The 26,183-nt window shown below is 40.6% G+C and overlaps 1 protein-coding gene across 1 annotated transcript; it reads left to right on the top strand.

Moving 5' to 3' along the window:
* Window positions 1-17,090: 17,090 nt before the first annotated feature.
* On the top strand, window positions 17,091-25,817 carry LOC143825422 (vomeronasal type-2 receptor 26-like). The gene is made up of 6 exons (XM_077313453.1): window positions 17,091-17,320; window positions 19,813-20,104; window positions 20,209-20,571; window positions 21,253-21,480; window positions 23,287-23,413; window positions 24,919-25,817. Exons 1-6 carry the CDS (start codon window positions 17,091-17,093, stop codon window positions 25,815-25,817), a joined length of 2,139 nt encoding a protein of 712 aa, XP_077169568.1.
* The last annotated feature ends 366 nt before the right edge of the window (window positions 25,818-26,183 follow it).

Raw genomic sequence — 26,183 nt, 5'->3', positions numbered from 1 at the left:
GTGAAGGAGTTTTTTTTACTATACACTGAATGCCTGATAGGCCTCATACCAGGCCAATCACCAAAACCTATACCATTATCCCTAAACATTGAAATATATGTTGTGAAGGGGAGCTGAAGGAGGAGAAAGAAGGGAGGGGCATACATATCTACCTGATTTATATGACTGTCACTTTGATTCTAGTCCCTGCCTTAAAATTCTGAAGCAGCTCTTTTTTCCCCTTCAGATATGGATGCCTGTGTCAAATGTCCAGATGATTACTACTCCAGTGAAGATCATCATAAATGCATTCCCAAGGTCCCAACCTACCTTTCGTACAAAGAGACCTTAGGAATTATTTTTGTTATGTGTGCTGCATTATTCTCTCTGCTCACAGCTTTGGTGCTTCAGACATTCATGAAATACAAGAACACTCCCATTGTCAAAGCCAACAACCGAAGCCTCACCTATATTCTCCTCCTCTCCCTCCTCGTTTGCTTCCTCAGCTCCATGCTGTTTATTGGAAAACCCGGGAAGGTGACCTGCCTCCTGCGTCAGACTACTTTTGGACTCATCTTCTGTGTAGCTCTTTCTAGTGTGTTAGCTAAAACCATCACTGTGGTCCTGGTCTTTATGGCCTCCAAACCAGGGTCCCATATGAGGAAGTGGATGGGTAAAAAACTGGCCCATTCTATTGTCTTTTCTGGCTCCTTAATTCAAGCAGTGATTTGTATTCTTTGGGTCTGTATTTCCCCTCCTTTCCCACAATTGAATATGCATTCACAACCCAGGGAAATCATCCTGGAATGTAATGAAGGTTCTGCTACTATGTTTTACTCTGTTCTTGGTTATCTGAGCTTTCTGGCTAGTCTCAGCTTCGCGGTGGCATTTCTGGCCAGGAAGTTACCGGACAGTTTCAATGAAGCCAAGTTCATCACTTTCAGTATGTTGGTCTTTTGCAGTGTTTGGTTTTCCTTTATTCCAGCTTACTTGAGCTCTAAAGGAAAATTCATGGTGGCTGTGGAGATCTTCTCTATCTTGTCCTCTGCTGCTGGGTTACTGGTTTGCATCTTTTTCCCAAAATGCTACATTATTTTCTTGAGGCCAGGAATGAACATTCGAGAGCAGATAATTAGGAAAGTTTGAAAGTCTTAGCCATCTTTTTTCTTGAAACCCAGAATATAGGTTGAATGTTGATGACTTTAAAGGATGAAAGTTTTCTTATTTGTTCCTTATGGCCTCATGTCATGAATTAGTATCCTATTTCAGTCACTCTTTGTCAATGCAAATTAAACAAAGGAGAAGAATTGCCTGTTTTAATCATCATAGTAATAATAAAGGGAAAAACCTTTTTCAGATGAAGTTTCTATGGCATTTACTAATCTATGTAAATGAACGCACCCATACATCAGTTTGGCTAATTTTCAGTGTGGCAACCTTTGTCATGCATAAATTTGGAATGCAAATAAATTCTGTTCATTTTTTAAAATATTTAATGCTTCTTTCCAAATCTGAACAGAATCATTTCCTTGCTGTACACCTCTGTAAAGAGCTCATGTAGAGGGATAGACAGAAGAAGCTTTCATTCTTTTTCCTTTTCCTTTTGTGCTGCCCTAGCCGGGCACACACAGGGTTAGTGCAAGGGCAAGCACGGTTACATAGTCAAGCAAGTTCAAAGTGCGTACCAGGGAGTAGTCAAAAGTCCAGTCCGGGTCTTATTAGGAATTGCTAGTGGATGAAGTCCAAAGGAAAACCAAAAGAGTTGTCGTTTATCTTTACCAAGGTCAAACCGGGAATCTGTGGGGCATTCAATCAAAGCATAGTCTAGTCAGGTGAAGCAAGGGTCAAGCCAGGAGTCAAACAGAGCTTTGCTGAAGTGTCGGTGAGCAGGAAACTAGTCAAGGCAACGTGTGGACATGTGCACAAGTTGCAGCCACACTGAGAAGCACTTCAGCTGTGCTTAAGAACAAGCTGAGCTGTCACACCAAGTGGCTGCACCTGGCACTCAGCCTTCTTCTGATGAATGAGCCCCACCTGAGCCTAACCTAGCCTGTTGCTGTAGTCTAAGCGAGCACTTTGCCTGCGTGTTGCCAACGTTGTCCTCCTGCATTCCCTCCTGTGCTCTGGAGATTAGTCTGGGCTGTTCAGGGGTGTTGCTGCAGGCTGAGGTAATGCTGGTGCAGAGGGCATGGTGCTTGTCTGGCTGGGACCTGGTTGTGGCTCCCTATCGGGACTTGCCTCCTTTGCTCCAGCTCCTCCACTTCTTCCTCCGAGGAAGCTGGCAGAATGAGCTCAGGCAGTGGTTCAGAGGCACCCTCTGGAGATGGGGCCATGACACCTTTTATGTGAGTTTCCTAGATGCCTACAAAATTAAGAGCGATACTGACAGAGGAGGATCCAATAATACAGAGTTTCTGCATGAAACCCTGAAGATCTCATTTCAGAGTTATGCATAACTCCAGTCCCTGATATTTTGTGGTTGGCTCCACCACCCATGACAGCCAATTTGTAGCTGTGCACACCATCCTGAGTCATAATTCTCAAGGTACCGGCAGGCTGAAAAAGGTGACAACTTTCTGACATACATGGCAAGACACTCCGTGATGTGACATAACTGATTCAGGGATTGATTCAGGGATTGATTCAGGGATTGATTAAAGACAATGGTTTCACGTCCTACATCTTAGGTTTAGTACTCTACGAGAACTGTGTCTAGCCACTACCAGTGGAAAAGGATGTGGTTTCTTTCATACACAAAGAAAATCACTAAGTAAAGTAGAGACCAAAAGGACAGGTAAACAACAGTTTGTTTATGGAAGAAATAAGTGATGCCTGAATCTGCATTGCTGTTCTTTACTGTTTTAGCAATAAACAAAAAAAATAAATAGTTTGCCTCTTAGAACTCTGATGAGAACAAATTCTCCTGTCTGCCAGACTAGTTTACATGGTAGCAGGTGTGGGACCCAGAAGCAATCCTCAGAGGGGAGCAATTATCTCCAGCCAAACAGTCCATATGACTGTTTTCTTTCTAGTCTGCAGCAGATTTCCTGAAGGCACTAACAGGATAAATAAATGACAACTTTTTCATTATAAAATGATGACTTTTTCATTAAAACTGCATCCAGATTTAAACAGGGCTCGGATGATCAACTGTATTCCCTTCTCCCATTTTATTTTATGGTAGGTTTCTTCAACTCTTGCATTGAACTATTCCAATTACTGTGAATTCCCCCCCCCCCGATGTCTAGCCGGTATCATTCTACACGTAGTTTAAGCTCATCCTTATCCTCTGCTGCCCATCTTTATCCTCTGCTGACAACAAGAACAGCTCCCTGTCTCCTCCAAGTGACAACCTTTCAAATAAATAAGGAGAGCAAGCATCTCCCCTCTCAACCTCGTCTTATCCAAGCTGAACATTCCCAACCCCCTTAGTTTTTCCTCATACAGCTTGGGCCCCAGACCCTGGATCATCCTGGTCCTCTGCACCCTCTAAATTTTGTCCACATTCTTTTTGAAGTGAGGCCTCAAGAAATGCCCACAGTATTCCAGGAGGGATATGGCCAATGCAGTATATAGAGAGACTATGACATTTTTCAAATTTGATATGATGCCTCTATTGATACAGCCCGAAACTGCATTCACCTTTTTTACTGCTGCGTCACACTGGCCCATTATGCATGGGGGGGATAGCGTGCATTCGGGGTGGAATGGCGGTGACTAAAATCACCAATAACGCATGGAGCTGGCCGCAACCGGCCGCCGCAGACTCGGTGCATGCCGCTGAAAAAGCCAAGTTAACAAAATGCAGAAGAAAGTGCAGCTTCCGGGTGCCCGGGGTGCAACCAGAAGCGGCGCCAGGGTCACCGTGTGCATAATCGGTTACTGTGGGTTTTGTCGCCATTGCGTCCCATCCCGTGCATAAGCGGTTTGCTTTGCTTCTTCTCCCTCCACGTTTTCCATGTGACCCAAAATTGCCGTTATGGTGGCCATGCATAATAGGCCACTGTCTGCCCATATTTTGCTTGTAGACCACAAGTACCCCAAAATTCTGTCTACTCATACACTGGTACCCCAAAGCATCTCTCTTCCAGTATGTATGCTTCTCCTTTTTGTGATTCAGATGTAGCACTTATCCTACTGAATTTCATCTTCTTCTCATTTGCCCACTTTTCAGGCTTATTCAGATCTTGTTAAACTCTACTTCACTCATCTGGGGTGTTTGCCACCCCTCCCAGTCTGGTGGCTTCGGGAAATCTATTCTTAACACTGTACCATATTTCTTCTCTTGAACTAATTACTTCATTATTTCTGTAGTTTTTTTTGTTTTAATCTGAGAAAAAATCTCAAAAATGAAAACTCTGCTACCTAACAGCCATAACCAGCATAATACAAACGCTGCTCTTTGAAATTAAATAATGCAATAGATTTCATAATGCCTTTTAACAAATCTCAATTTTGATAGATTACAAAAATACATTCATTGTTCTTTATATTCTTTTCATATATGTATCTAGTTGGAGTCTGAATATAATACTATAATATAAATAACAATTATGAATTCTGTCTCAGGAGGAGCAGGAAGAAACTCATCGGCCACACTAGGAATGATGTGGCAAAAGTGATTTGATATAATGTGGTGGATAGGAATGTGGTAGCCTGCAGCTGGAAGGGAAGACTTGACATTGAGATGCTGCTGGTACTGATGCTGGTGGTGCTGGTGCTGCCCTGCCGTATAGTGTGTCGGCGGTCTTCCATTAATTGCTCCATATATGATGACCCCTTTCCTATTCCTCACAACTTTTATCAGCCAGGGGACCTTCTTATTGGTGGGATCGCTGCTCAAGTCATTTATTTCAATAACCCTCCATCTTTCCTGGAACACCCGGCACATATGGTGCTCGATGAACCTGGGTAAGTATTTTAATTTCCTTTTTTAAAAAAATTTAATCTGGTCACTGTGTTCAGTCAGTGAGTAAGTTACCACAGGTTGACTTTTCATTCCATGTATTTGTTTCAGGTGTGCCCATGTTTCTGCCCAATGGGAAGCCCAAGTGTCTTCCATTGCTTTTTTCTGTACCTTTTCCTTCTTACCACAACTTTGAGAGGTAAGATTAGGCTGAGAATATATGAGTGACCCAAAGGTGCATGGAGAGCTTTCATGAGAATTCATACTGGAGTCTCCTAGGTTCTAGTCCAAGACATTAATATCTATACCATTTTGGCTATTTCATTTTGCCTTTCTGTAATTTGCTGAAAACAATGGAAAATTCACATTTCCAGAGGGAACCTAATCTGGCAAGTTTCCAACCTTTGACTGAACATTCCCATTTTGAATTCTGGTTCCATATCTAAGAAAGTAATCTTTCCATTTGCAACACATTTTCTTCCAGCATTCTTAATTATTCCCATCAAACTGTATGCATTTTCCAAAGTTATTTGTGAATCACATCCCATCAGCTTTACTGCAGTTTTAGGCAACCACAGTTGAAACGACTTGCAAAATCCATAGTTATAAAATAAAGCTTTTCCATCTGAGGCTGGATTGAGTCAGGGCATAGTAGAACTTGTAAGTTAATGTTTTTTAAAAGCCTGAATGACTTGACTGGACACTTTTCTGATCAGAAGACAAATGAGACTATTCCCCAATGAATTTGGGCTTTGTGGTCTCATAACCTCTCACACCTTTGCCAACTGCTTTGAAGACTGACATCATTCTCACTGTTGTTAAATTCATCTGAATAACTTGAAAAATCAAGAAATCTATACTAACACCATGTGTTCAGAGGAATAAATACGAATTGGCCTGAAAATTGGATTGTAGTTATTGTAGAATTTAATTTATGTTATGAATTTTTCCATTGATTAATTAAAATGTTGAGTCTCTTGTTCATTTAAAGGTAATAATAATATTTTATATTGTCTGTACTCCAATGGGATTCATGGAGTTATGAGATTAAAATACAGATACTTTTATTAGCATAAGATGTGAAATACATAAAGCAATGAGAAATAAATTCCAGTTTAAGACATAGATTACAATGATAGTGTCTTATGCCGTGCAGTCGAGTTATGAATACAATAGTTAATAATGTAGAAATGGTTGGCAAGTAAAAAATTAAGGAAGTCTTATGAAAAATGATAGCAATCAAAACAGATAACAATGATACCAATATGAAAATGGCATTCTTGACCAAATCAGAGAAAAGCATTCCCAGACTGCACTGTACAATTCAAAATCCCTGACATGGTTACAGACATGATTTTCACTGCTAAGCAGTATAAAATGAATAGTTACACACTTCAAACAGTTTCTAAAGACATAACTAAATAAAAAATTCTTAAACTGGAAATTCATTTGGGAGGATGAACTTTATGAATGCAATCTCAATTGTTTTCCTAAATATATTCTTTGCAGGTCAATAACAAAAATCTACCAGCATATTTTGGCCATGGCTTTTGCTGTAAAAGAGCTCAATGAAAATCCCAACTTCTTACCAAACATCAGTCTGGGGCTCTACATCCTCAACAGCTACAACCTTGGAAGGATGACTTTTAAAGCTACCCTCAGCTTACTTTCTGCACAGCAGAAGCTGATCCCTAACTTCAGCTGTGATAACCAGCAAAAGGGCATAGCTGTCATTGGAGGGCTTCTGTCTGAAACCTCTGCTCACATGGCCTCAATCCTGAACATCTACAAGACTCCTCAGGTAAGGCATAAGCATGGGGGGTACATAGACTTCACAATACTAGCAAATCATGGAATATTCTGATTTAATTCACGTTTTTTTTAATGACAGTGTATATTCTACTTTTCAGCTCACTTATGGGTCATTTTCCCTTACAAAAGGGGACAAACAACAATTTTCTTCCCTATATCAGATGGTGCCTGATGACACCTATCAGTATAGGGGAGTTGTACAGTTACTTCATCATTTTAGGTGGACTTGGATTGGGCTCCTGGCTATGGATGATGACAATGGAAACCAGTTTTTGCAAAGGATATTACCTATCCTCTCTGAGAATAGTGTTTGTTTTGCATTCATATACAAATTACCAAAGCTCACTTATCTAAAAGGGATGGCGGAGTTGGTTGTAAATCAGGCTGAAAGGTACCCAGTCCTTATGGATAGAAAAACCAATGTATTTTTTGTGCATGGAGAACCTCCAACCATGATTGTTCTAAGGATGACTCTTTATCTAGCTCCTTTTGTTTTATTGCCTCCTCTGAGTAAAGTGTGGATAGTGACATCACACTGGGACTTTGAGTCATTCTCTTTCCAAAGGATTACAGATACAGACTCCCTCCATGGTGCCCTGTCCTTTACAGTCCATTCCAATGAGCCCCCAGGATTCCAAGAATTCCTTCACAACTTAAAACCGTCCTCGGCTGCAGGAGATGGCTTTATTCAGAACTTTTGGGAGCAAGTATTCGGCTGTTCATTGACACATGAACAAGAAGACATCAAGAAAATCTGCAGAGGAAATGAGAAGCTCGAAAGCCTCCCTGGCCCTTTGTTTGAAATGCAGATGACTGGTCACAGCTATAATGTCTACAATGCTGTCTATGCTGTGGCCCATGCATTGCACTACATCCACACACAAGGATCCATACGCAGGCTACTGGTAGAAGATGGGGGGCTTGATGTCCAGAATATGCAGCCATGGCAGGTATAGGAGTTATTCAAATTGTTCACCACAAGTAATTGAAATTTTTCTCATTCCTTTCCACTTCACAACATTCAGTTTTGCCACCAACATAATAAAAGCCTATATCTTTTGAAAATTCTTTCTCTTTGTTTATGTGCATGTTGTCTAAATTTATGTATTTATTTATTTATTAGATTTCTAAACCGCTGCTTGCTGTAGCCTCGCCGCGGTTTACACATAGAATTCTAAAACAACAAAACCCCAATAAAATCCCTATTAAAATAACAATCGCATACTAACCAACAATCACATACTAACCAAATATTGCAACTATGCAATGGTGACTATAATATCTAATAATCCCTCCTTGTTCATTTTTTTTTACCTCATGACAAATTTTCCAGAATTAGAACTGTTCCTTTTGTTTTATTTTCTTTTTCTATCTAGTTACACAAGTTTTTACAGAGAATCTTGTTCAACAATACTGTTGGAGAAACCATACGGTTTGATCAAGATAGAGAATTGGTTTCTGTTTTTGATATTACCAATTGGGTTACCTCATCAAATGGGTCCTTTGCTAGAGTGAAAGTGGGACAACTGGATCCTCAGGCCCCTTCAGGCAAAGAGCTGACTCTGGTAGAAGATAAAATTGTGTGGCACAGAAGCTTTAACCAGGTGAGAAAAAGAGCCCGGTGTTTGATTTTCTCAACTTAATTCTTTCTTTTGTGAGCAGGCCAATGCCTTTTTTGGAAAAAAAGTTAAAATCAACCTTGCTTTTTCCATATGCCTTTTCCTACTATTTCCTTCAAGATTACAATATTTGTTCCCCTTAGAATTCATCTTGAAATATTTTCCAATATATTCCAATTAATTGTTCCCGCATTCAAGAATGGGGCCTGAGGAAGTCAAGGGTCTGTTGAAAATATGAAGGGGTGTTTCAAGTCCGTATTCGTAGTTATGCCCTTTAGTGAAACATAAATGGCAGATCTCTCTTGCAGGCAAGGGCAGTGAATCATTTTTTTAAACTGTACTATTTTATGAGGAGGGATGAGCGTGAAACAGAAAATTGTAGTTCAGATAATAGTTTCAGGAAATCCTGAACCAAATACCTAAATTCACATGAATTAGCCCATCTTCTGGATCAAATTGGAATGGTTCAGAATAGTCCCAGCTTAGAAGCAGGGAGATGTGAAAGGGGTGTGTGTGAAATAACTTAGATCAATTTTGAGCTGACTTTGGAGGTGTGTACCCTCCCCATTGTTAGCTCAAAATGGCTCCAAACCATTCCATCATTTCAGTCATTTCAAGCTGACTGCAAACCATTTCAGTGTGTGACGTCCCTTTCCATTTGTAAAGAGAGAGGGAGCAAACTGGCTTGCTGAAACTTGGGAATGATCCCTATGAGGTTCATGATCCCTGCCGTCATTCTTCAGCTATTTTAGCCTGACAGCAGGGCTTGCACATCCATGTGCTGTCAGCTTGAAATGTGGGAGGAGCAAAATAGCGAATTAGAGGCAGACTACGCTGCTTAGCATCTAGGATTAAAAGATCCAGACCCAAAGCCCAACCTCACAAAAAGTCCAAGAAATATTCGAGGGGGACCTCCTCTGAAAATGGGTTTAGAGGAGATGAATCAGCTGAAATTATTGTGAATTTCAGGTTATGAACCGGTTTGTTTTCTTCCCTAGTTATGAGTTAAAAGTCATGATAAATACAGCTACGGTGAGCAACTATCCTTACCATATCACTGCACTAGCAGTTTAACATGTGCAGAGCACTTTATTGGTTGGTTTTTAATTTTTTATCTCATGACAAACTTTCCAGAATTAGAACTGTTCCTTTTGTTTTGTTTCCTTTTTCAATCTAGTTACTCAAGTATTTATGGAGAATCTTGGTATAGTGGCTAGGAGTGTGGACTTCTAATCTGACGAGCCAGGTTTCTTCTGCGCTCTCCCACATGCAGCCACCTGGGTGACCTTGGGCTTGCCACAGCATTAATAAAGCTGTTCTGACAGAGCAGGAATATGAGGGCTCTCTCAGCCTCACCCACCCCACAGGGTGTCTGTTGTGGGGAGAGGAAAGGGAAGGTGACTGTAAACTGCTTTGAGACTCCTTTGGGCAGAGAAAAGCGGCATATAAGAACCAACTCTTCTTCTTCATCATATTTCTATGAAATCTAAGAACAAATTTACTGAAAACCACATGGCTTCCAAATCTATGTTATTATGTTGACCAAATTGCATAAACCACCAGTTTGCTTTGACCCCCTCTGCTGCTGTTCAATCAAAAGCCACATTTAAAAGACCCATATCAAGTGGAGGATTATGTTATCTAAAACTTATTTTCCTTTATATTTCTACACAATGATGGAAGTAGACAGATTTGATCATTACCATCCTTGTGTTGTGTATCTTCATTCTCCACATAGTTGTCCCCTGATGGATGAAAAATCACAGATCATTGTTGATAGCACAGAAAACCTCCTGCTTAATACAAAATGCTAATTTGATTTCTTGGATGTCATTTCTCCCACCTCCCTAAAAATAACATGGCAGACCGCCTATTATCAATGGATAATAACTTTGTGCTAGCCTCCCTTTCTGTTTATGGACAGGTTCTTCCCATTTCTGTCTGCAATGGCCCATGCCAGCCTGGTTCCAGCAAGACAAAGAAGGAGGGAAATAAATTTTGTTGCTATGATTGTAAGCTCTGTCCAGAAGGGATGATTTCTGAGCAGAAAGGTAAGAGGTGTATTGTGAAACATTCTGGTAGAACAGGAAAAATAAGTGGAGACAAGAAAACGGAGCTTGTAGAATTAAACATGGTTACTTCTCGGATTCTGGGAACATGAAGAAAGTCACAGCAAAAATTGCTTATAGGGTTCTGGAAACTTGTCTGCCCTTGGCTCTAAATTCCCCACCACCCTGAACAAATACTGTTGGATATTTAGATTCAGGTGTGTTGGTCTGAAGCAGTAGAATAAAGTTTCAGTCAATTGGAATAAGTAAGACCAGTTTGATTCTGGGAATAAACGTTTGTGTGCATGCACACTTCTCCAGATCCATTGAAAAAGATTTACTCAAGACTTTCATCTAGCTCAGCCTTTCTCAATATTTCTTCAGGTCTCAAGAAACCCCAGAAGTGGTGTGATAGTGCAGAATATGGCTGGAACGCATAGCTGTATACACTGCCACCCGGGGGCCCTCCCAATCCCTTCCAGGCAAAATCATTGGTCATTTTGGAGAGGGGGGGAAGTTGACATGACCATATATAGTTAATACTCTTAATAACTTTTAAACAAAATTTTAAAAATATAGGTAAAGGTAAAGGTAAAGGTAAAGGTATCCCCTGTGCAAGCACCGAGTCATGTCTGACCCTTGGGGTGACGCCTTCTAGCGTTTTCATGGCAGACTCAATACAGGGTGGTTTGCCAGTGCCTTCCCCAGTCATTACCGTTTACCCCCCAGCAAGCTGGGTACTCATTTTACCGACCTCGGAAAGATGGAAGGCTGAGTCAACCTTGAGCCGGCTGCTGGGATTGAACTCCCAGCCTCATGGGCAAAGCTTTCAGACAGCTGCCTTACCACTCTGCACCACAAGAGGCTCTTTTTAAAAATATAGGGAAGAAGAAAAGTTGGTTCTTATATGCCACGTTTCCATTTCAGAAGGAGTCTCAAAGTGGCTTACAGTCGCCTTCGCTTTCCTCTCCCCACAACAGACATCCTGTGAGGCAGGTGAGGCTGAGAGAGCCCTGATATCACTGCTCGGTCAGAACAGTTTTATCAGTGCTCTGGCAAGCCCAAGGTCACCCAGCTGGCTGCATGTGAGGGAGCACAGAATCGAACATGGCTCACTAGATTAGAAGTCCACACTCCTAATCACTACACCAAGCAAAATATTGATTAACTCCCATGCATTCAAGAAACCATTCCAGAGCCAGCAAGGAACCCCAGAGTTTCATGAAACCATGTTTGAGAAAGCCTGATATAGATAGCGGATGTGGGGTTATTTACCAGGATGACCTAGTTAAAGAACAGGTGTATAAATAATGGAACAATTGTTAAAGCTAAGGCTGGATTAAAACAGTTGGTAAAACTCATGAATAGAAGTGAATTAGCATATCCAGAATTAAAATTTGTTCATCTTATGCATGCCACTCGACTCAGAATTCATCAGTTTTAAAATTTAAAAAATCTGATTAGAGGCACATCCTTGGCATATCCAACTTATTTTCAAGAATAGTTGGCATATTGTTCAGGTTCTTAAGAGTTGAACTCCTAGATGCATCAATCTGAAGGATGATTCTTTTCCTTTCTTCTCATCTCCTTCACCCTTCCTTCCTCCCTCCCTCCCTCCCTTCATGCCCATTTATGGCATTTATACTGTAGTTCTTACAATGGCTCACATGTGTTGCTCTATGCTGCCTCACAAAAAGAGACAGTCAGTCACTCTTTGAGAACAAGAAAATTCCTCTCTCCATCTTTTCCAGTGTTCCAATGACATTTACTTTTCAGAGAGGATGTTATAGCATCATATACATAATTAAAACATTGTTTGATCTTATGATGTGCTGGGTGAGGGGGCAAAGAAGAATGGTAGATTCTTCCAGCCTATGTTTTGGCTTTTTGATAAGATACCTGACTAGCCCACCTCTCAAGGGTATCGTATAAAACACAGCTGTATGAGGAAGAAACAGAAGGGAGCGTAATCCTTCTCTAGCTTATATGAAGAATTCTAGAATAAATCCTCTTTACTTCAGACATTGAAGTCTGGGAGGTGATGAATATCCCATTCTAAATCAATGCATCCACAACATTACACATTTCTCATACAAACCAAACTCTGAGATTTTTCCCCCTATATTCTAATATGGCAGAATGAAGATCCCTTTTTAAAATGTAGACTTCAGGACAAGACTAAAGATGGAGTGAAAGGGATCTTTCCTGTACAAAGAGTCTCTGACAGATCCAATACCTGGCCTATCACTAAACCCATTAGCAATACCATTATTTCAAACCATTGATGTATATGTATTGAGGAGTAGTGGAAGGAGAAGGAAGGGAGAGGCATTAATTTCTACCTTGTATATATGATTGCTTCTTAGATACTGGTCACAGACTTGGAATACTGAAACAGCTCTTTTGATTCCTTCAGATATGGATGTCTGTGTCAAATGTCCAGATGACCACTATCCAAGTGCAGACCATCATGATTGCCTTCCCAAAATCCCAACATACCTTTCCTATGAAGAGACTATAGGGATAATCTTTGTCATCTTGGCTGTATCTTTCTCTCTGCTCACAGCTTTGGTGCTAGGAACCTTCATGAAATACAAGAACACTCCCATTGTTAAAGCCAACAACCGGAGCCTCACCTACATTCTCCTCCTCTCCCTCCTGCTTTGCTTTCTCAGCTCCTTGCTGTTCATTGGAAAACCAGGGAAGGTGACCTGCCTACTGCGTCAGACTACATTTGGCCTCATCTTTTGTGTAGCTCTTTCAACTGTCCTAGCCAAAACCATCACTGTTGTCTTAGCCTTCATGGCCACCAAACCAGGGTCGAGCATGAGGAAATGGGTGGGTAAAAAACTGGCCCATTCCATTGTCCTTTCTGGATCCTTAATACAAGCAGTGATCTGTACTCTTTGGGTTTGTATTTCCCCTCCCTTCCCACAAATGAATATGCAATCACAACCCAAGAGAATCGTCCTGGAATGTAATGAGGGTTCTGCAACCATGTTTTACTCAGTCCTTGGCTATCTGGGTTTTCTGTCCAGTGTCAGCTTCTCAGTGGCTTTTCTTGCCAGGAAGTTACCCGGCAATTTCAATGAAGCCAAGTTTATCACTTTCAGTATGTTGGTCTTTTGCAGTGTTTGGTTTTCCTTTATTCCAGCTTACTTGAGCTCTAAAGGAAAATTCATGGTGGCTGTGGAGATCTTCTCCATTTTGTCATCTGGTGCTGGCTTACTGGTTTGCATCTTTTCCCCAAAGTGCTACATCATTTTGCTGAGGCCAGAGATGAACATTCGAGAGCAGATAATTAGGAAAGTGTGAAATTCTCTGCCATCCTCTCCTTATACCCCCAATTTTGGTTGAATGTTGATGATGGTAAAGAATGAAGAGCTGTTTATTTCTTTTTGCTTTTTTTTGTGTCACCCATTGAGATCCTACTTGGTGGCAGCCCAAATTAAAGAAAAGGAAAGAACAGCCTGTTTCCTGCTTCCTTCAGATGCAATTCTTTTGGGTTTAGTAATCTATACAAATTAATTCACCCATCCATCTGCCAGGTTGGCTGTCTATGTGACCATCTTAATCATGCATAACTCCAACCAAAATCAATTTAGTATGATTTAAATGATAATTCAGTTATAGAAAGGGGAGAGCTTTTCTTTCCTCCTCAACAAGTACCTTCAAAGTAAAGGAAGATGAATGCTTGAAAGAAAAAAACCCAATGGTTGAATGGTCATCCAAATTTCGTAGACAGTATTTGAACACAAATGTTCATTTTAAAGTCTCCTACATTTAATAGGCCTATTAGCCCTTTTTAGAGACTAAAGCTTTGACTGACACACATGGGCATAGACTGTTGATTGAGAGCTGGGCAAAAGCAGAAGAGGTGGCTTCTGGAAATACATATTTTAGAATGTGGGTTCCACATCTGATATCTTTAGTTTAGAAAGACTAGTTGCCTAAGAGATTTACCTTTGCCACCCGGCAAGCCTTTTGGTTTTGATTTTATATTTGAGTGCATTCCTCACAATATCTTGAACACTGAGTAAGACCCATTGGAACCAAAACAAGTTTGGTCTATTCTATGTAAGTCTATTCCATGTGCAGTTAGAAATGTGATGTTTTAAAATTAAGATCAGTATGTTTTAACGTGTTGATTAAGTGCACTTTATGTAATGAATATTTGAAGTTTTGAAAAATTGTTTTTTTGCAGCTCAACCTTTGTTTTTGATTGGTTGATGTTCTGTAAACATTTTTTTTCCTGAGAGGATACAGTCTGTCTGGTACTGGTGATCTAATCCTAACTTCTTTAATTTCTCCCATAATTAATGACACTTGATTGAATCAAAGGCCTTTTATTGTTTTATAGATCTGTGTCACTGAATTAATTTTGTATGTTGTTTTACATCTTGCATGCCATTAAAAGCTTTTGTATTGTAATGTAACCAAACACCTGGTAGAAGAGTTCCATCTTGGTCATGCAGAACTGAGTCAGTTCTATCAGGGCCCTCAGCTCTTCCAGTAGCTCATTCCACCAGGCAGGGGGCAGGACCAAAAAGCACTGGCCCTGGTCAAGGCCAGGTTAGCTTCACATGGGCCAGGGATATCCTACATATATAAACCTGCAGAGCATACTGCCCTACGCGGGGCATAGGGAGTGAGAAGATCCCTCAAAAATATTGGTCTCAGACTGCAAAAGGCCTTAAAATCAGCACCAAAACCTTGAACATGATCCGGTAAGCAACTGGTAACCAGTACAGCTGCCTCAGCACTGACTGGATGTGGGCTCTTCAAGATGTCCTAGCTGTTGCATTTTGTACCAACTGTGATTTCCAAGTCAAGGATAAGGGAAGGCATGTGTAGAGTCAGTTACAGAAATCCAGACAGGAGATGACCGTCACATGGATCCGCATACTCTGGTGTTCCTCAGACAGTTAGGATGCTAGTAGCCTTGCTTGGCATAAATGGAAAAACACAAGCTGGGCTGCTCTGGTGACATGTGCCTCCTTAAACAGGGAAGAAATGAAAACCACCCACAAAGTCCTAGCTGAGTATAAGATCTTCAATCACATTCCATCCAGGATGGGCAAATTCACTTCCTGTTCTGGCCCTCTCCTACTAACCACAGAACCCCCGTGTTAATGCAATTAGCTGGGAATTCTATATATGTATTAAAACTGGAAGTTAATAATACCGTCAGTACATTAACTTCTGTTCATTTTTCAAAAACAATTTATGCTCTTCTCAAAATCTGTCCAGGATCACTTCCTTACTGTACACCACTATAAAGAGAATATGTAGTGGGATGGCCAGAAGAAGAAATATTCTTTTTCGCCCATTCCTCGGCATATGTTTGTTAAATGCTTACAGAATTGAGACAGATACTGAAAGATGAGGATTCAATTACACAGAAGACCTGTCTGAAATGCTGAAGATTTACTTTCAGAGTTATGCCCAACCCTGCTCCGTGACATTATGTGGTTGACTCCACCAAATAGGATAGGCTATTTGTAGATGAGCTCATCATTGTGAGCCAGTATTCCAAATGTATCTTCAGGCTGAAAAGGTCAGAGACCTTTATGATACCTGGCATAAATACTATGATAAAACATGATTTACACAGAGATTGATTTGTGGCAACATTAAAGTAAATGACTTCTGCTCCTACATGCAGAAATGCCTAGTATTTTAAGAGAAGGTAACTGTGTCTGGGCACTACCCATTGAAAAGGATGTAGTTTATCACAGCAGTTCTTGTTCATCATACACACACAAAACATCAAAGAAAAGCAGAAGCCACAGGAAAGGTAAACTATCATGCTATAGATGGAATATATCAGTTACTTAGGCCCCCATCTTTACCACTTTAGCAAAATGAAGGAATCCCTTGATCTATTAGAACTTTGGAGACAACAAATTCTTCTGTCTGCACATCTGGTTTTCAGGGTAGCAGGTGCGGGGCCCCAAAGCAGTCCTCAGTGGGGGGCAATTATCTCCAGCCAAACTGTCAAAATTACTGTCTTCTTCCTTGTTTGCAGTGGATTTCCTAAACGTACTAGCGAGGTAACTAATAACAACTTCATTTAAGTTGTATAAAATGATGATTTATTCATCAGAACTGCATCTAAAATTAAAGAAGCCTCAGAAGAATGACTGTATTCCCCATTCCCAGCCTATTTTACGGTAGGTTTTCCTTCAGCTTGTTGCCCTCAAATGTTGTCTTTAAATTACTTTTATGTATAATATTGCACCTTGTTAATTCTCAACGAATTACCTCATTATTACAGCGGATTTTTTAATCTGAAGAAAATCTAAGAAATGGAAATCCTGTTTGGAAACAGCCACACCCGGTGCAAAAATAAATAAATAAATAAATAAAACGCCACCACTTAGAAATTAAATTACGCACAAGATTTCAAAAGGGCTCTTATCAACTGTCCCCAGATGTGACCCACCTTTTTTCCCTTGAGTAATAAACTGAGGGGAAATGTTTAAATCTCTTTGTATTCTTTTCCATATATTGGTCTTTTGGGTACTTCGATACAATATCATGATATGAATAACAATGATCAATTCTAATTCAGGAGCAGAAAGAAGATATTTCCTTCTATGGCAGTTTTTAAACCAAAGGGCCAGCAAAGTTGTTAGTCATATGAAGAATGAAGAGGCAAAACTGATGTGATATAATATGGTGGATTGGAAAGTGTTTGTCTGCAGCTGGAAGGGAAGTCTTGTCATGGACATGATTCTCCTACTGATGCTGTTGCTGCTGGTGCCGCCTTGTCGTACAGTGTGTCAGAGGTCTTCCATTAACTGCTCCATATACGATGACCCCTTTCCGATTCCTCACAACTTTTATCAGCCAGGGGACCTTCTTATTGGTGGGATCGCCACTCAAGTTGCTTACTTCAATAACCCTCCATCTTTCCTAGAACACCCGGCACTTACGCTGGTCGATGAACCTATGTAAGTATTACATTTTTCTTTCATAACTGAATCTGATAGTTGTAGTCAGGCAGTGAGTAAATAACCACAGATTGAGTTTTCATTCCATGTTATTTGCTTCAGGGACACCCCCCCCCCTTTCTCCTCAATGGGAATCCAAAGTGTCTTGCATTGGTCTTCTCTCTTCCTTTTTGTCCTTATCGCCATGGTGAGAGGTAGATTAGGCTGAGACCATATGAGTGACCAAAGGCAGAAACAGAGGTGTCTTTCTGCAATTTCCTCAAACCATTCTAGTCATGCAGTGCTAAGGAACAATAAGTTTTCTCTTCAATGGGAAAGATGGCATTCCAGCAAGCTTCAGGATTGCCATTTGTTTTGGTTGATTTGAACAACCATATATGAGGAGATAGAAGTAAGAAAAGCCAAAAGCATGCATATTATCCACATTGTTTTAAATAATAATTTGGAGTTAGGTAGCAGAAAAGAATTCTGCTTTTCTTCTGTTGTTATAAATAATTGTCAGAATATACCGAATGGTGATGTCAGATTTCAAGAAGGTGACCTAATCTTGCAGGTTTCCAAGTTTGAAGTACACATTGATATTTTGATTTGTCCGTCTATATAGCAGAATGTAATAATTCCATTTGGCTTCTCATATCAGCTGACAATTAAAGCTGCTCCCCATTGCCCTGGAGTTTTATGGCCTTATCACTTATCACAATTTAGATATCTGCTTTGATTATTGGCATATGCTTAACCTTCTGTCTGCAAATATGAACTATTGTACTTTCACTGTTGCTAAGTCCATTTGAATCACTTGAAAAACCAAAAACTCTGCACTAACACCATTTCCACTGAGGCATACATGGGAATATTGCAGATTTTAATGTACGCTACTGATTCCAATTTGTAGATCTCTTTTTCCTCTTATCTATTTTAATGCTGATTCTCTTGTTTCTTTAAACTTTAAACTTTCTTATATTGTTTGAACTCCATTGGATTCAAACAACTTCGAATAAATTAGTGAACAATGTACACACAGATGGCATGTTAAAAACTGAAGCGTTTTCTGGCAGGGGCTCATGGTAATTGTAGTCCATGAACATCTGGAGGACCACAAGTTGACTACCCCTGCTGAAGATGACTGCTTCATAGGAAAAACGATAGTCACCAAAACAGATAACAATGATGCCATGTGAAATCATGAAGAAGAAGAAGAGTTGGTTCTTATATGCCGCTTTTATCTACCCAAAGGAGTCTCAAAGTGGCTTACAGTCGCCTTCCCTTTCCTCTCCCCACAACAGACACCCTGTGAGGTGGGTGAGGCTGAGAGAGCCCTGATATTCCTGCTCAGTCAGAACAGTTTTATCAGTGCCGTGGCGAGCCCACTCAGCTGGCTGCATGTGGGGGAGTGCAGAATCGAAGCCAGCATGCCAGATTAGAAGTCCGCACTCCTAACCACTACACCAAACTGGCTCTCAAACAAATAGAACAATGGCATCCACAGCAAAGGCAGAGAAGACCACAAACAAATCAGCCAAAATTGATTGCCCATTTATATCTTCCAATCTCATGATTATTAGTTTTTATAATGCCACTTCCTGATCAGCTAAAAGCATTGAGATGTCAAACCAGAGTCCTTTTCTTTAAAAGAAAACAAAGGGATAAGTAAGAATCTACTAGACATTTTAATAAGAAAATGTTCGGCTGAGCATGATAATGGATCTCTAGACAATAGTTGAAGGTCATGCACAGCAAGGAATCAGCTGTGCAGCTGATGCATGTGGTGGATGTTTCATGGTTCATATTCCATCACAGCTGCGGGTTTCGCATGGGATGGAGCCTATTGGCAGGGAGTCTGGTGGGTGACTCCGTGGGGTTCAGGGCCTCCATAGGAGGCAGCATGTAAACGAGCATGGCTTACCCTGTTGGGAGGCCAGAGGCTCATTGCCAGGCAGCCTTGGGGGCAGCCAAAGCAGTTGGGTGCCTGGTGGCTCCACCCACATAGTTTGCCTCCTGTAGGGCAGACTCCAGTAGGCAAGGGGATCTGCTTTCCTAACTGAGAATGATGTAAATCCCCAGGGAGCCTTGGGAAGCCCAGGTTTTGGTGCAGTCTGCTGACTGCTAGGCCAGGCTCCCTCTCCCATGCTGTGCCAACCATCCCATGGGGAGGTAATAAAGCTGTGGCCATGTTTATACCCAATAATTGTGTGCCGTGTCTTATTCCAGCCCAAAATGCCCTCCTGCAATTCAATCAAATGGGTTCTAGTTTCTAGGCTCTAGTTTCTAGACTCTGCTGACCAAGAGCAGCAATATGAACATGGTATCCTTGGCAAAGGCAGAACTGAAAGCAAACAAAAAAACACCCGGACTTCCCTGAAATGCAATATAAAGTTCATATAGCACTTGCTAAAGGCATACCTAAATAAACTGATTCATAACCTGGGGGTTCAGCACATCAGAAGAACATTGTAAATATATTTTGGTTGCTTTCTTCAATATCCTCTTTGCAGGTCAGTAACAAAAAACTACCAGCATATTTTGGCCTTCACATTTGCTGTAAAAGAGCTCAACAGCAATCCCAACTTCTTACCAAATGTCAGTCTGGGTCTCTACATCCTCAACACCTACAGCCTGGGAAGGATGACTTTTAAGGCCACCCTCAGCTTACTTTCTTCACAGCAGAAGCTGGTCCCTAACTACAGTTGTGATAGCCGGCAGAAAGTCATAGCTGCCATTGGAGGGCTTTTGTCTGAAACCTCTGCTAATATGGCCTCAATCCTGAACATCTACAAGACTCCTCAGGTAAGCCATCAGCATGGCGGGTACACAGACTTCACAATTCCAGCATGCCAGTGAAAATTCTAATGTCATTAATAAGACAAAATGATAATGTTTTTTTTCCCCAGCTCATTCATGGGTCATTTTCCCTTGGAAAGGATGACAAACAACAATTTCATTCCATATATCAGATGGTACCTGATGAAACCTATCAGTACAGCGGGGTTGTACAGTTACTTCATCATTTTCAATGGACTTGGATAGGGCTCATGGCTATGGATGATGATAATGGAAACTACTTTGTGCAGAGAATAGTACCAATTCTCTTTGAAAATAGCATTTGCCTTGCATTCGCACACAAAATACCAAAGCCGACTTATATGAAACAGATGGCAGAGATGATAGTTGAACAGGCTGAACAGTACACAGTTCTTATGGATAGGAAAACCAATGTATTTTTTGTGTATGGAGAACCTCCAACCATTTTGGCAGTAAGGCTATCTCTTTATTTAGCTCATTTGGTTTTATTGCCTCCTCTGGGTAAAGTGTGGATAGTTACATCACACTGGGACTTTGAGTCATTTTCTATTCAAAGGGTTTTAGATACAGACTCCCTCCATGGGGCCCTGTCCTTTACAGTCCATTCCAATCAGCCCCCGGGATTCCAGGAATTCCTTCAGACCATAAGACCTTCCCGGGCTGCAGGAGATGGTTTCATTCAGAACTTTTGGGAGCAAGCGTTCAGCTGTTCATTGTCACATGAGAGAGAGAATATGAAGAAAATCTGCAGCAGTGAAGAGAAACTGGAGAGCCTTCCTGGCCCTTTGTTTGAAATGCAGATGACTGGTCACAGCTATAATGTCTACAATGCTGTCTATGCTGTGGCTCATGCTTTGCACAATTTCCATACACGTGGATCCATGCATAGAGTACTGGTAGAAGATGGGAGGCTGGAAGTTCAGAATATACAGCCATGGCAGGTACAGCAATTATTTAATCTGGTCATTACAGATGACTGGAATTCTTTCTCCTTCCACTTTGCACATTCAGTCCTGCCACCAACATAATTTGTTTGTTTATGTGTGTGTTTGGTCAGAATCTTTTAAAACTCAGCTGCAAGTGATCCAAAATGTGAACCATTCTTGCTGTTTTCCTTTTCTTTTCCAATCTAGTTACACAACTTTTTAAGGAGAATCTTCTTCAACAATAGTGTTGGAGAAACTCTGCAGTTTGATCAAGATGGAGAATTAGTTACAGCTTTTGATGTTACCAATTGGGTTACCTTCACAAATGGGTCCTTTGTTAGAGTGAAAGTGGGACAACTGGATCCTCAGGCCCCTTCAGGCAAAGAGCTGACTCTAGCGGATGACAAAATTGTGTGGCATAGAAGCTTTAACCAGGTGAGAGAAGACCAGTGTTTGATTTTCTTACCTCAATTCCTTCTTTTGTTAGCTACCTAATTCCTTCTTTTGAAAATTATGAATTGAAAGGGAAGGTGAAATTAAACCACTTTGAGACTCCCTCGGGTAGGAAAAGCGGCATATAAGAATGAACCCTTCTTCTTCTCTGCACCAAGTTTTTTTTTTGTTTTGTTTTGTTTTGCAGAGCAGTGTATTGGTTGCTGCAACTTGCAGGTCTTTCTACTGTATCTATGAATAAATTTACTGGAAACAGGTTTCTTTTAGCAAATCAGCTGTAATCAAGCAGGTGAAGTTTTTCTAATCACCTCTGGGGATGTTTTTGTATATGCACTCATCAGTTCTAATCCCAACGTCAAAGTAAAAAATAGAAATACCAAAACACTATCTTGATTCTTCAGTTCTCTCAATTGAGCCAGTTCCTTAACTGTTTATACTCCTCTTGTTAAGTAAGTTGTCATAGCAATGGGACTTCTGTGAAGCAGTCTTTATGTAGTCTTTGTTTAATATCTTTGTATAACACTTCTAAATACAAAAAAGGGTTTTTTCAGCAATCAAGTCCACTGTTACAATCAGTAAATTTGTACCTACAGCACATTTGTCACATCGGTGTATACATCGACAATGTCAACACTCTCCCTTTGATTTAAGGAGATAAAATATGCCGGCAATTCTTTCAGTACAGTTCTACTATCAAAATGAAAGTTTCAGCCTTCCATTTAGTTGTCACAAGAAACCCAGCTGTGACCTCATTATTAAAAAATCACAGATCATCGATGAGGTCAGAAAAAACTCTCCTGCTTAATACAAAGTGATAATTTCTCTGATGTCATAATTTCTACCCTCCCCCCCAAAAAATCATGGCATACCACCCATTATTAAAAGGCATTTATTTGATGCTGTTACCAGAAATGCACACACACATGACCCAAGACACAAGTATATTGAGCAGTGGGGAATTACTTTGTGAGATATTTGGTAATGTAGCATTAAGTATTGTTTGCCAAGGTTTACAGAGTGATTACACCCTTTAGAACTCTAGGCAGACAACAGATAGTTATAGTAAAATAATAACAATCCTTATTAGTAAGAAAATAACAAAAAGGAATAGGCAAAAATATATCTAGCACACTAGCATTCGAGCAGGTAGGAAAATAAAGTGGGAAAAAGGATTGCAATCAGTATATTTACCAGTCCTGTGGATCAGAGACCAGAGAGTGACACAACCAACCAGCGTTATGAAGGGTGTTCTGAATGGATCAGAAGATAGCCAGTGTCTAAATATATTTTTGGGAGAGGGTGTATGTGCTGGGCACTAGGTAGGCACAGGATGAAATTTTCTATAGGTGAGAATGCCTTGTCTGGGGGAGGAGATGGGTCTTGATGTGCTTAAACAAAGGTCACAGTGGGTCTAGCTCAGATGATGGGGGAGCAATCTCTCCTGGCAGATTTGCTCCGGGTGAGTCATGGGTATGAGCCAACAAGAAATTGCCTAGGAGCCCCTAGGCAAACACAGTACTGCTGGTCATTAAATCAGCAGTACAATTGGGGGGTGGGGAGAGGAGTGCAATATGTGTTTCAGGCTGCACTGCAACTGTCATGTTAAATCTGTGGTAAAGAAAAATATGTAGTCTGGCCCAGCAAGGTCTTGGCAGACTTTAAAAGTGCCTGGCTTGGACAGAAGCCTAGGCTACTGAGGGGTACCAATGATTGTTAGGGACAGTATGCCATACTGTAGGGCAATGTCCTGCCATACGTAACATAATCTAACTCTGTAATCATGGACAGGTGCTTCCTATTTCTGTCTGCAATGACCCATGCCAGCCTGGCTACAGCAAGACTAAGAAGGAGAGAAATAAATTTTGCTGCTATGATTGTACGTCCTGTCCAGAAGGGATGATCTCTGAGCAGAAGGGTATGCTGTAGAACATTCTTATAGAAATGGAAGTAATAATTGGAGAAGCTCTGTTATTCTGTCATTTCAAGATAAGAAAATGCAGGTTTAGGTGGCATAGAATTAAACACAATCACTTCTTCAATTCTGGGAATACTGACAAAACACAAAACCCTCAAAAATAGCCAATAAAGATCTGGCAACTTCTTTCTACTTGGACATCAACATAGCTTTAAATTTAACCACCCCACATAACAAATACAGTTGAAAATTTAGATTGAGATGGGTGGCCTTATTGCTCAGATGCAATAGAACATCGTCTGAGCCCAATCTAGTTGAACCTTTAGGACCAACAAAATTATAAACTGTGTATAAGCTTTCATGTGCATGCTCATTTCTACAGATTTATTCCAACAAACACCCTAAAGCTTCACATATAGTTAGAAATTGGGGAAGAAGGTTGGTTGCCATCAAAGGTTAGTTACAATCAAGATACATAATTACTTGAGCAATCAGTGTAGCCAATATTTTTTGCAGACTATGGATTGGCTTTTTTGTAAAATGTCTGACTGACTCACCACCACCAATGGTTGATACAATATCACTTAAAATACAAATATATGAGGAGAAAGTAAAAGGAGATGGAATCGTTCTGTAGCTTCTGTGGAAAAATATCTTCAAGAAATTGAAATCATTTCTTCTTCTTTTTTAGACAGAGCAGGGCAGTCTGCCCTCAGAATGTAGTTTTGAATACATCTGAGGTAAGAGCCTCTTGTGGCGCAGAGTTGTAAGGCAGCAGACATGCAGTCTGAAGCTCTGCCCATGAGGCTGGGAGCTCAATCCCAGCAGCTGGCTCAAGATTGACTCAGCCTTCCATCCTTCCAAGGTCAATAAAATGAGTACCCAGCTTGCTGGGGGGTAAACGGTAATGACTGGGGAAGGCACTGGCAAACCACCCCGTATTGAGTCTGCCATGAAAATGTTAGAGGGCGTCACCCCAAAGGTCAGACATGACCTCGTGCATCCACAACATTATAAAGTTCTCCAAACAGAATGTTGAGATTACCCATGTTGTAACTAGGCATGGTATTTGGTTTGGATAAGCCAAAAAGTACTCAAATCAATGTTAATTAAGAAATTTTAAACCCCAGCTAAGCCGAATCACCAATCCTCTGCATTTAAATAGTCCAAATGGTGATCTAGTGATTCAGCCATGATTCACCTGATTTAAATACATCCCAACTTCCACTTTGGAAGGAAGTGCCTGAGAACGTCAGAGGAGAGTGAACCTGATAAGCAGCTGATAATGACAGGTGTGTCACCCTCTAATCTCTCAGGTACTCATGTCCAGTCACAAAAACATTAGCAATACCATTATCCCAAAACATTGACATATCTGTTATAAAGAAGAGCTGAAGGAGGTAAGAGAAGGGAGGGGTATAAATGTACACCTCATATTTAGGATTGTCTCATAGTTACTAGTCACAGCTTTTAAATACTGAAAAATATTCTTCTTTTTCTTTCAGATATGGATGCCTGTGTCAAATGTCCAGATGATCACTACCCCAGTGAAGGCCATGATAAATGCATTCCCAAGGTCACAACTTACCTTGCGTACAAAGAGACTTTAGGGACCATCTTAGTTATCTTGGCTGTATCTTTCTCTCTGCTCACAGCTTTGGTTCTTGGAGCCTTCATGAAATACAAGAACACTCCCATTGTTAAAGCCAACAATCGAAGCCTCACGTACATTCTCCTACTCTCACTCCTGTTTTCCTTCCTCAGCTCTATGCTGTTCATTGGTGTGCCAGAGAAGGTGACCTGCCTTCTGCGTCAGACTACTTTTGGACTCATCTTCTCTGTAGCTCTTTCCAGTGTGTTAGCAAAAACCATCACTGTGGTTCTGGCCTTCATGGCCACCAAACCAGGGTCCAACATGAGGAAATGGGTGGGTAAAAAACTGGCTCATTCCATTGTTCTTTCTGGATCCTTAATTCAAGCAGTGATTTGTATTCTTTGGGTATGTATTTCCCCTCCCTTCCCACAAATGAATATGCATTCACAACCCAAGAGTATCATCCTGGAATGTAATGAGGGTTCTGCTACCATGTTTTACTCTGTCTTTGGCTATCTGAGCTTTCTGGCCAGTGTCAGCTTCACAGTAGCTTTTCTTGCCAGGAAGTTACCTGGCAGTTTCAATGAAGCCAAGTTCATCACTTTCAGTATGTTGGTCTTTTGCAGTGTTTGGTTTTCCTTTATTCCAACTTACTTGAGTTCAAAAGGAAAATCCATGGTAGCTGTGGAGATCTTCTCTATCTTGTCCTCTGGTGCTGGCTTATTAGGTTGCATATTTTTCCCAAAATGCTACATCATTCTGCTGAGGCCAGAGATGAACATTCGGGAGCAAATGATTAGGAAAATGTGAAAATATCAGTCATTTTTTTCTTGAAACCAAAATTTGTGTTGAATGTTGATGACCATAAAGAATAAAGGTACTTTTATTTATTTCTTCCTTTTCTTATGTCACCCGTTGGAAATCTACTTCAATCACATAGTGGCAGTGCAAATTAAACACAGGAGGAAAATTGCCTGTTTCAGTTGTCATCATCTTAATATGAGGAAAGTCTTTTCTCAGATGCATAGTTTATGGGATTTTGTATTCTATATGATAACACTTCCCTAAAATCTATGCTTTATTAGGAACTGGTTCATTTACACAATTTGCAGGTTAGAGTTCCAAATTATCCAAATCAGGTCAGAGAATTCTTCCAATATATAATTTTAATGACTG

This window comes from Paroedura picta, chromosome 16 (genome assembly GCF_049243985.1).
Source record: "Paroedura picta isolate Pp20150507F chromosome 16, Ppicta_v3.0, whole genome shotgun sequence".
In the NCBI taxonomy this organism is placed as follows: Eukaryota; Metazoa; Chordata; class Lepidosauria; order Squamata; family Gekkonidae; genus Paroedura; species Paroedura picta.
This window is presented reverse-complemented; position numbering and strand designations above follow the sequence as displayed.